Source organism: Corylus avellana, chromosome 1 (assembly GCF_965113065.1).
Source record: "Corylus avellana chromosome 1, dhCorAvel1.hap1.2, whole genome shotgun sequence".
In the NCBI taxonomy this organism is placed as follows: domain Eukaryota; kingdom Viridiplantae; phylum Streptophyta; class Magnoliopsida; order Fagales; family Betulaceae; genus Corylus; species Corylus avellana.
In genome coordinates, this window is record NC_142490.1 from 22089947 (window position 1) to 22102122 (window position 12176).

At 35.9% G+C, this 12176-nt stretch overlaps 2 protein-coding genes across 2 annotated transcripts; one reads left to right on the top strand and one right to left on the bottom strand.

The window, feature by feature from the left end:
• Window positions 1-445: 445 nt before the first annotated feature.
• On the top strand, window positions 446-4985 carry LOC132171171 (putative disease resistance protein At4g27220). Its single transcript, XM_059582416.2, has 2 exons — window positions 446-539; window positions 1476-4985. The coding sequence occupies exon 2, from the start codon at window positions 1481-1483 to the stop codon at window positions 4385-4387; it is 2907 nt and encodes a 968-aa protein (XP_059438399.2). The 5' UTR covers window positions 446-539; window positions 1476-1480; the 3' UTR covers window positions 4388-4985.
• Window positions 4986-6325: 1340 nt separating this feature from the next.
• On the bottom strand, window positions 6326-11684 carry LOC132171391 (glycolate oxidase 1). The gene is made up of 12 exons (XM_059582698.2): window positions 11407-11684; window positions 10406-10579; window positions 10066-10190; window positions 9324-9370; window positions 9067-9144; window positions 8452-8576; window positions 7956-8022; window positions 7788-7850; window positions 7635-7704; window positions 7404-7504; window positions 6847-6951; window positions 6326-6672 (listed from the first exon to the last, which is right to left on the bottom strand). The coding sequence occupies exons 2-12, from the start codon at window positions 10540-10542 to the stop codon at window positions 6487-6489; spliced, it is 1104 nt and encodes a 367-aa protein (XP_059438681.2). The 5' UTR covers window positions 10543-10579; window positions 11407-11684; the 3' UTR covers window positions 6326-6486.
• Between the last annotated feature and the right edge of the window lie 492 nt (window positions 11685-12176).

A 12176-nucleotide genomic window follows, 5' to 3' on the forward strand; every position in this document is an offset into this window, starting at 1 on the left:
TTTTATAGAATTTTATGAAGGGTATTTTTTTCATTAAAGGAACATTGACGTTGTTTGGCAGTTTATGAGAGACATTGACACAATTAATAGTTTAGAGAGACATTGACAATGAGGTGGTAGTTTAAAAGAGGTATGTATACTTTTTCCTATCAAATATATGGTTTAGAAGGAAAAGAAAAGAAAAGTCTATATAAACACACAAACAAGAGAGAGAGAGAGAGAGAGGAATTTGATCAACAAAGTAAATGGATCCTATGTACATTTTTGGGGTTTTATTCATAAACATCTTGGGCCAAGATGTTTATTCAGCCCAAAATTCAGATGTTTATTCATAAACATCTTGGCCCAAAATTCAGCCCAAAGTCAATGTATAAACCCAACTCAATATGCCAAAATGTGCATAGTAGAAGCTGTTTCAACTAACTTCCAGTAATGACAACTTCCCTTCACCTTCTTGGTGTTTAGGCAAAGTCAACTGTTGCTGTCTGCTGACAACTTGGAAGCAGATCTGCATTTCATTCTAACTTGCAAGATCTTTGGTAAGATCCCTTTGTCCTTTACCATCTATCTATATCTTCTTTGTTATTGATATCAGCAATATCATGTCTAATCAAGTTGCCATGATAGTTTCAGAGCCTTCCTTTTTGGGATGGATATTGAATATCTCTTAGGTTGGAAACTGATAGGTTATAGTTGATGTTAGTTTGATTGAGATTGGTTGTGGTTTCAAAAAGGGTAATGGTTGGATTGAAAATGGTTCTACACTTAGGGTAGGAGTTCACAGCATACAATCTGTTGATTGATTCTGTTCGATAAAATTCCTCAATGAACTCTCCTAGACTTAATTGACCCCTTTTGTTAGAAAGATCACATGGTCAATTATTCTACTGCCTATTTGAAATCTAAGGGATAACAATGATGCTGATGATGCTAGCTTATTTGAATTTAAACAATAACAGTTAACAAAAACAACCCAAAGATAACAACCAAGGAGTAAGATAACCAAGCCCAACAATTAAGTTAACCAAGCTTTATCTTGTGATTCTCCCATAAGTTCTGGTATTTAGGATTGGGTCTCCTAGTCTGTTACCTTATCTGCTAATGGATGCAATGCTCATCCTTCTCTTTAGTGGGGCCTTCAGGTTTGAGGAACTCCACTCTTGAGACTTGAGTACCATAAAGTGTAAGGGGTGATCCATTAGGGAACTTCTTTACTACCTCTTTACCTAGAGTAGCATTTCCTTGAAAGATTCCACACAAACTACTTGAAATTATAGAATTTAAAAAGCATATTTTTTAGAATAAGATTACATTGTTTACATCATAAACATCAAAATTTGTGAGATCTGTTACTGTCATACACAGCTATTTTCTTTTGTTTTTGTTTTCGGCTTGATCACAAGTTTGTGACATTGATTCTTTTTTGTTCCTTCCTCCTTGTCACTCACTCTCTTTCCCCATTTTACTTCAAGCAGTGACCATGGATATTGGCGGGACTATCATTTCGCTACTTAATTTATCATGGGCGCCCCTTGCCAAACCGTTCTATTATTTGAGAAATGTTCAGAAACGCCTAGAGGCACTTCATGTCAATTTGGAAGTACTAAATGGTCGAGCAAATGACATTAAAATGGAGATGGATAGGGGAATAGCCTACTTGAATAAGAAGCCAAAAAGTGAGGCACAATTGTGGCTCAAACATGTGGAAAAAGCAAATAATGATGTGAGTAGCTTAGAAAATGAAATCAGCATTAAAGGAAGATGCATGAACGGCTGTCTTCCTAATTGTTGTTTGCGTTATAAGTTAGGAAAACGTCTTGTAAAAAAGATTAAAGACGTGGCTGAGCTTCAAGGAACGGGAGTATTTCCAAATGGCTTATTCATTGATTTATTGCCAAATGGGGGAAAATTTCTGCCAACAACAGGAATAATAGGTCAAACAATACCGAGGAAGGTTCTGCATGAGATTTGGGAATGTCTGATTGATGTCAATATCAATAAGATAGGTGTCTATGGAATGGGTGGCGTTGGAAAGACAACTATCATGATACATATCAATAATCTACTCAATGAAGCCCAGACATTTGATAATGTTATTTGGGTGACTGCATCAAAAGTGTTTGACTTGGGAAAATTACAAATTGACATAGCAAAAGCAGTACACTTGGATCTCTCTTACGAAGAAAATGTGATTAGGAGATCAACCATATTATTTGAGCACTTGCAGAGAATGAAAAAATTTACGCTAATCATAGATGATTTATGGAGTAAGTTTACCTTAGAAGAGGTGGGGATTCCACAACCAAATAAAGATAATGGTTGTAAGTTAGTATTCATTACTCGACTCATGGAAGTCTGTCGGGGCATGGAGACACATAAGGAAATTAAAGTGGATGTATTTTCTGAGCAAGAAGCCTGGAATTTGTTCATTGATAAAGCATGTCTGGATGAATTTCTTTCTCCTACAATAGAATCCACTGCAAAGCTGATTATTGATGAATGTGGTCGCTTGCCACTTGCAATTATTACCGTGGGACGAGCCATGAGGAGAACCAATGATGTGAGAGCTTGGAAGAATGCATTGGAAGAATTGAAAAGCACAAGAGCAGAAATTGAAGGCATGGAAGAAGATGTTTTTGCACGTCTGAAATTTAGCTTTAACCACTTAAAAAATGATAAGGTTCAGGCTTGCTTTTTGTACTGTGCATTGTATCCTGAGAAATACAAAATTGATGTTGAAGAGCTGATCGAGTACTGGATGTTAGAGGGTTTGATAGATGAAGTATGGGATAGGGAGCATGAGATCAACAAAGGGCATGCATTGCTTAAGGAACTCAAAGACGCTTGCCTGCTGGAGGGTATTGGGACAGGGTATGTGAGAATGCATGATCTGGTGAGGGATTTAGCAATTAGAATCACAAGGGAGAGTCCTCGGTTTATGGTCAAAGCTGGTGTTGGATTGAAAACATTGCCAACGACATGGATGGAAGATGTAGAAAGGGTCTCCCTAATGGAAAATAACATTGAGGCTCTTCCAGATCATCCAACTAGCATGAATTTATCAACTTTGCTCCTGCAACAGAACCCCCTCTTGGAGAGCATACCTGATTCATTCTTTTTTAAAATGCATAACCTCAGAGTACTTGATCTATCTGATTCCAAAATTAAGTCACTTCCAGTTACACTTTCCAGCTTACGGAATCTCCGTGGACTCCTATTACGTCTTTGTGAGATTGAAGAGTTACCTTCACTAGCAGCCCTTAAAGAGCTGAGGGTGTTGGACCTTTCATCTACTCTAATCAAATGGTTGCCATGTGGTATTGAAGGCTTGGTAAATCTCAGGCGTCTTGATCTTTCATATACGGAAGAATTAAAGATGTTTCCTGCAGGGGTTATTCAAAACATGTCCCATCTAGAAAACCTATCAATGTTTAAAAGCAAATGGAGATGGTCATTGAGTACACAAGGAAAAGGGGAAGGAGCAGATTTTGCAGAAATCACAAACTCCTCACAACTAACTAATCTGGGCCTTTCCTTTGAGGATCGATACAGCTTCAACAACTACGTGAAATCTGGACACTGGCAGGTGCTGAAAAGCTACCGCATTGGAATAGGACTTTTGTCAGGCCTTTTACCTATTTCCAAAGGAAATTGTAGTGTAGCAGTTCAAGGCTGTAACATCATTACAAATGGGAGTTCAATCGAGCTCCCAGACAACACTCAAGAGTTGGCATTACAGGGTTGTCATGACATTGATATTCTATCCAAACTGTCAAGCATATCGAACTTGGATAATCTTAAAGAGTGTTACATCTCCAGTTGTAGTGGGTTAGAGTACATCATAATGGCAGATGAAAATTATTTTCCTCTCCTGGAGAAATTGATCCTTCGAAAGCTGCTTAACCTAAAGGCAATTTGTAATGGAACTGTGGTTGATAGTCTATTCTCAAAGTTAAAGACTCTGCATATTCATAATTGCAATAGACTCAAGTACATATTCACATTTGGATTGTTACAGAGCCTCCAAAATCTTGAAGAGGTTGAGGTGTGGAATTGTCATTCAGTAGAGGACATAATAGAAGGGGAGGAAACCGGTGGAGTAAATAACAATGTCTTTCCTCCTATAATGATTCCAAGGCTACGTGTCATATACTTATCTTCTTTACCTGAATTGAAAACCATCTCTAAAAGGTTACCAGTTTGTAATTCATTAAAATCCATTGATGTATGGGACTGTGAGAAGCTAAAGAAGCTGCCGTTTTCAATGGACAACTTACCTTTCTCCCTCAAACGCATTGGAGGAAGCCAAAAGTGGTGGGATGAGTTGTACTGGGATGAGACTGGCTGTAAGAATCTTTTGCAACCCTTCTTCGTTGAAGATAAATGATTCACAAGGCAGCCTATCGTCAGGCTTTTTGATGAATATGCAAGTTGCATTCAACAATGACTTGAGGTTGATTCATGGCAAAGCAGCATTGTGAATCTCTCAAATGCTATGGCTTCAGACTTTCCAGGTGAGTTTGAGACTGCCTCTATCAACAAGCAACTCTCCAATGCTCCTCGGTCACCCCACCAAGACCATCACAGCCTAATTTGGAAGACAATGCTAGATTGCATTTCACCACTCATTTTCTTCACAAAAGGGAGATCTCATGGTATTCTTGTTAGATTGCACTTGAAGAAAAGCAAGCATGGTAGTACTAGTAGTGTACTATTTTTACTTGCAAGTCAGGGTTCTCAAGGTCTCTAGGCTGACAATCTTTGTTGGATTGCTGGGCTGCAGGGATGATACATAGGGTTATGCAAGGATACTGGTGTCTCTCTAAAGGTGAAGGTTTGAAGTCTGATCTATTACAGTTAAAATTTGTAGGATGAAGGTTCCTTTTGGGCAATTAGTCTATTTCTCATTTCTTTAATATGAAACTTCTATCTGTTTAAAGAAAAGTATACATATGCAGTTTGATATTTGAATATGAAATCTGATATCTTATATGGGTAATCACCATTCTTCATATTACAAGTAAATTTAACATTTGATGCATACTGAATTTTGAAAATGAAATAAAACAGTTGGTATGGTTCTGCTTGCTTCTTTCAATTGAAAACAAACCATGTAGGCACGACCGACTAAAAGGAAGCAACTTTATGCTAAAATTGTCCCCTCTTGATGTAAAAACATAAAGAAGACTTAAATGATTGTTGATTTCATCAAATTGGAGTCATTTTATTCATCACAAGAGTTATGTCGTAAACTTCTGAAGTGTTCATGTAAATGTTAGCATCATTGAATGCAAATTACGTTAATGACTTTAGTGCTTAGAACTTACACGTTGGTGAATATCGACGAAGTTATTTTTTTTTCAATTTGATCACACAAGAAAAAGAAGTGAAAAAAGATGAATGCTCAAAAGGGTTTTAGAAACCTTGTTAATGGTGTTGGAACACATTGAATTATTTTCCCTCAGTACTCATATGTATATATAATATTAAATGTATCTTTACAATTTATTACAGATTATAGTATTGTAGGAAAGTTTACCAAGTGTTTCCATCAATATTCTAATCTATCAAGACTTGCCATTCGAGGAGTGATTGTGTAACGGTAACTTGCCATTAATGGATAGACTGGCCTTTTGAGTGCAGCTTTCCATTTCAGTGTTGTTGGCAGGTGAATCCCAGCTGGCAGGTAAGATTTCTGCTCGAGCAAAAGTTGAGAAGTCTGTTCTGTATTCGAACCACTCGAAGTCCACTCGAGCGGTTTCTTCTGTTTCTATTTTTCCAGTGTCCTACGATTGGTTTTCTCAAACAAATGCTCATGGCTAAAAGATGAATATAGATGAAGCGTGCTAAAACAAATGCTCATGGCTAAAAGATGAATATAGATGAAGTGTGCTAAACCCTAACCCCCGCACTATGCAAAGAAATGAGTAATACTATATATTACATTTTATCTCACAGTGCTGACGTAGTAAGCATAATCAATCTTTAGATTTATTTATTTATTATTTTTTCTTTTAACATTGATTGATCCAAGAATTGGTTGAAATTGCCAATTCAGCATTATTAGATAAAAATATAATTTCTAACAATATTTCAGAGAAAAACACAATTTCCTTGCAATGAAGATCAATAATTTAAATATACCCTAAATATTTTAATTATCATTAGTTCCTTAGCAACCAAACAAAGCATTTGCTTTTTCCAAAAGCATGTCTCAAATTCCCAATTCAGCAACTTTAATGTTTGCACTAGTGTAAAATAATCTCAGCAGAAGTTATGTGCAATAATAACTCAACACAGCATCCTGGTTAAAAGAATATGCAGGGAATGAAAAAAGTAGCTCAGCTATATATGAAAATCATCATAAAGTTGTCATTACAGAAGTTTGAACTCTTCAAATATATCTTTTGAACCACAAGTGGGGTAAGTTATTCTAATGCATGCAGGTTTCTGAAACCTTTTCCTCCCACCAGCAGCACCATCATCTTACAACCTGGGTGCAATATGAGGACGGTCCCACTCAGTCGCAATGTGGTCACGGGTAATCTCTTTGAGCGAGCGGCAACCGCTTAAAGCCATGGTTAATTCAAACTCATCACGAAGCATCTGAAGTACTTTTCGCACACCGGCCTCACCTTCAGCGGCCAATGAGAACACCACAGGTCTTCCAATCTGAAATAGGATACAATGATCAAATGGATGACAATTAGCTAAGCAAGACCATTTCTCAGATCACTAATTCTAGCAAATTTCCAGGACAAATTCACCTGCTTCCAAACTTAATTCTAAAAATAATCTCATTGATCATTATATGTAGCTATTTCCATGAAGCTATTATTTACTCACAAATATGCCAGATGCTCCTAGAGCCAATGCTTTAAAGACATCTGTCCCTCGCCGGACTCCACCGTCCAGAAAAACAGGAAGTCGGCCTTGTGCAGCTTTGACGACCTATGTCATCCCAATCAGAACATAATATTAGAACACAACAAAGTTCAGCTATGAATGCAACTTCAGAAAAAAGAAGAAAAAAAAAAAATTGCCATGCAAACAATATCAAGGGAAGCGAAAAACTAAGCATGGAGAATGATAAAGAATTCAGAAATATAAACAACAAAAAGTTTTCAACAGCTTACCAATCAGTGACAACAACAAAATCTCTTAATAGATTTATGAATAGTTTGGAAAACATTTGATAGTGACAATAAAGGAAGCAAATGTTACAATTCTAGCATTCAACTTCAGGGCACACGTGAGAAATACATCTAAAAACAATTTTTGAATTAAAGAACTAAGCATCATAAAACTGGATCACCTAATCTTAATAATTAAATATATTTGTAACTCATGATGGAAAATTGAAATGGTGAAAAAGCATGCCGGTGAAAAAAAAAAAAAAGTACCTCTTCCAAGGCCAAAATAGTTGCAGGGACATAATCAAGTTGGCGAGCTCCATGATTGGACACGATGATTCCTGCAGCTCCAGCTTGTATGGCTAGCCTTGCTGAATTGTAGAACAAGAGGTGGGGTAAAATTAGAAGATTGTTGGAAAATTTTACTAGAATTTTATTTCTTCTGGGGGGGGGGGGGGGGGGGGGGGGGGGTTGGTGGTGGTTTGGGTTGAGTTTACATACTATCCTCAGCAGTAAGTACACCCTTCACAAGAATTGGTAAATGAGTGATTGTCTGAAGCCACTTCACATCCTGTCCAAATAAATGGGAAGTTATTTAAAATATTACTCGTGTCAGATAGTTCAAGAAATCCTACATATAAACAGTCATCTTACCTTCCAGCTGAGAGACCGGTCAATTTGCCCAGCAACATATGAAGCTAGTCCAGATTCATTGGACTGCAGGTTAACCCCATTTATGATCATGGAAAAGTTAAATATGTAAAAATGTATATACAAGGAAAATTATTTGTTTGATATTAAAAAGTCATATAGGTCACCAACCTTATCCATCTTTCCAAGATCCAATCCCTCGAAGTTTTTCAAAGTCAAAAATGGTGGCAAAACAAATCTGTAGAAGAAACCAATCAAAAAATTAATTTTCTGGTTTAATTTTTATATAACTTCAACAGGAGAATTAGTTATTGTCTCAAAAATAATGGGACAAGCTAACTAACTTTTTTAATTGTTTTTGTTCAAATATAAATTAAATAATTAAATTTACTTTTTCTTTCAGCTTAAGCTTTTGAAATAAATGATGGTTTAACATGATATTAGAACAGAAGTCTTGAGTTCGAATCCTAACTTCACAATTTATCCTCATTTTCAGTTGGGTCTCACTTAATGAGGAAGAGTTTGAACCCACATATGAAGAGAGTTAAAATATTAATTAAATTATTAAATTCACTATTTCCAATCAATTTAAGCTTTTGAGAGAAGTGGTGATTTAACGGTTTTCAATTTCTTTATTTTCCAATTGTATTTTTGAATGAACACTTACCGATTCTTGATATCAGCCTCCCTACGGCCTAGCCTTGGAGTGTCCACAGTAAGGGCAATTGCCTTGAAACCAGCCCTTTCAGCTCTCCTTACAAGCTGTGCAACCACATTCCTGTCTTTATACACCTGAAGAATAAGCAGAGCAATCAATGTTTATACACCACATTCCTGTCGTAATTCATATACTTCATGACTTAATAAACACTGATGACTTCAAAAGCAGAAAGTAGAAAGGCATTTTCATCATGATCTCTTCAAATATAGCCAGGGGGCCACTATACTGGAACATAGAGAGCTTGTATTTTGAAACCATTATGAAATTTACAGGGAAGTATCAGCAAAGAAACAGATAACTCACAACATTTTTTCGAAAAAAAATATATATATCAATAGGCAAGTAAGATAGAAGTTAACAGCCCCAGAGTGGATGGGAGAATATGGGGGCATTCATGCACTATTCTATATTTATTCATATGCCATTAAATTGGCTTTCTGAATTATTAGGTTGTATAATAAATCTTTTATGATGTTGAGGCCAAGATCAATCACAGTGAGAAAAAGTAGAGATTTTAGCAAAAGGATTAACAAGAAAAGTGAGGGATTATCTCTCACTCACATAGAGTTGGAAAAAGCGAATGCCAGGTCCTGTTGAAGCAACCTCTTCAACACTGGAAGTAGCCCAAGAGGACAGCGTCTGAAACAACCAATCAGGCACAAATTGAATATGACAGACATGTAAGAATATTGATATCAATACATCAAAGACAACTTTTGATAAGTAATACATCAAAGACAAAACTATGAAGGAATTGCAAGAAAAGAGTAGGTTCAATTTAGACAAAGAAATTGAAGAAACTTGGTGAGAAACCAAACCATAATAGTGCCAGCTGCCGATGCTGCTCTTGCAGTTGCATACTCTCCTGCATGAGATATACTTTATTCAGTTCAGCCCAAGATCCTTTTTCTTTTTCTTTTTTTTTTGGCAAAAGTTACAAAGAAAAACTTGTCAATAGAGACAATAAGGAGGTTACACATCAACCCAACCATATCAATGTGAGAAATATCTTTATAATCTCTTCAGAATTCCAATGCATTTTATACTTGGAAAAAAAAAATAGTTCCTAGAAAGCGCAGCTACACCCTTCCAATCGAAAATGTCCCCCCCCCCCCCTTACAACACTTTTGACCCTCTATTTGAAATTAGAGATCAATAGTAGGCAAATAGAGATAATCAAAAGCAGCTATTAGTGAAATAACTTCCAACTGTATTATAGGACCGTTAATTTCATTTAGGGAAAAACTGTTTTCTTTATTTATTTAGTTTTTCCTATTTCACATCTTTTGCAAATCAATGAATGCAAACCACATAACTTTGGAACTATTTAGTATCTAAGAGGTGCAGTATGGTAATTATAAGACCGATGTGCTAGGCAAATGGAACAATCACCAACCAAAATTTAAAAGGAAAAGGAAAAGAAAAGATTTCAACAGAGGATAAAAGCTATATTTGTATTAGGATCCTCTTCTTAAAAGCAAATTTGCAAAGGCAATTTTGGAGATGTAAAGTACAGGATATAGTTCTTTGCAACCTCTTATGAGGGGCACAGGTATGTACCTTCAGGGTGAGCCATCTTCTGCATGGCAGTCGGAGCAATCATGATGGGCATTGAGATTTTGAAGCCCAAAACAGTTGTAGTCATGTCTATCTTGCTTACATCAATAAGAATCCGAGGCCGAAACCTATTTTCAGTAAACACAAAGATAAATTGTGAGTGAAGAGACCCAAAAACAAACTTGTGGTAAAGAAATAACAAAATTTGCAACACAAGCTACAATTGGAAAAAGGATGAACTCAATTTTCTTTTCAGGAAAAACAAAAAACAAAAAACAAAAGAAATCAACAGACTAGACCAAAAGAAACTACTTTTGGGGTCACTGTCAAGAGAATGGCTTACAAAATCCTTGAGAACGCATTTCGGTTCTCCTTCAGAGTCCATTGGTCCTCTGCGCCTGATGCATAGTAGTCATAAACCATCTTTGGCAATTTCTCCTTAGCAATTGCATCATACTCGGTAACATTAGTAATCTCCATCGTTCCAAAGGATTGTTTATGCTATACCCAGAATATCCTGAAAATGGTTTTAAAAAGAAAAAGTCACACCTCATAATAAATTTCTTTTCAAATCCAGTGAATTGAAGCAACAACATAGAAAACCTGATCAAGGCTTCCAGGGCTAATGTGCAAATAATTAAGTCAGAAGCACATGCTTAGAGAGCGATAGCACTTTCTATCAAATAAAATTCTGCAGTATATCTAAATCTACAAATTTTAGATTCTAAAGAACATTCTGGCATTAATAGTCAAATTAATAAAACAAATTCTGCAAAAAGTAATGCAGGCAACTCCACAGATAAACAGGGTTATGTCCCAATAGCACTTCAAGAGTTTCCATCACCATTTTACAGTTGTCCTTTACAAAATTCATCAATCATCAGTCCCCCTAACATGAAAAGCAGGATCCTCCTAAAGCTACACCATAAGACTAATACCATAGACTAATACACTGATTAGCCAATTAAACTGCACATAATCAATTCCTCCAAAACCAAATAAACCGAAAGGAATCCGATACTGAAGTCTTAAATTCTTAATATACGCAAAACCACAAATTCTGATATCATTCAACCACAGGAAAAAGCTCAAACAGACAACTTGCAATCTCTAGAAACTAGAAGAAATGAACAAAAATGCAAACTGGTTTTAAAAATCAGTCACGACCCGTTTCAATAAAAAAAAAAAAAAGAAGAAGAGAAAAACTTGACTACTCCATCTCAATCATAATTCTGATCAAAACCCAGATGGGAATAATCATATAAACGCAAAGAAAGCATCATGCAGTGAAAACCCAAGTGAAAGAAAACTCAAGACAGAGCAAAGGAGAAGCAAAGAACAAACCTTGGACTCCTCAGAAGAATGAATGAATGGAAGGATTCTAAAGAGAAGAGCTAGCTGCTGCAGATAACGTTAGAGAGAGACAGACAGAGACATAGAGAGAGAATGAATTTGTAGGCAATGCAAACAAACATGTAGTGCAGGAAGAAGAAAGAGAAAGAAAAAAAAAATAGAAGAATGGCGAGTAGAGACAAAAAAGAGTAGGGAAGAGATGAGAGAAAAAGACAGTTATGTGGATTGGCTTTTCAAGGTTAGCATTTGCAACCAAATCTGCTTCGATGGAATTGTAAAACTTTGTGTGGAGAGCATTTCCTTGATTTTCATTTTTCACTCTTCAACCTCAAATATAGACGAAACCCAGAAGAGCGTCGGGACGACGTGGCATGACATGTCAGCATAAGAGAAAAAATGAGATTCGAATTAATGACCTTCGCTTTATGAGGTGGAGTCCACAATCGATTAAGCTAGTTTGATAATAATTACCTTGATTAATAGTGAACCTGAAAAGTCATTTTTATGTATTTTATTGATTTTTACCAATATCTTACAAAATCATACAAAGATAACATAAATATTATATTAAATTGGAATATAATAAAATAAAGAAACTAATATATATTTCTCTTCTCGATTTTTTATTTTATTTTTTTAAAATCAAACTCCTAATCTTATAAAATTACATTAAATATATGAGAGTCCTTTATATGAAGACGCGGATCTTTTAATAGAAATTTGACACATCAAGTAAAAAAAAAAAAAGATTAAAGCACGTA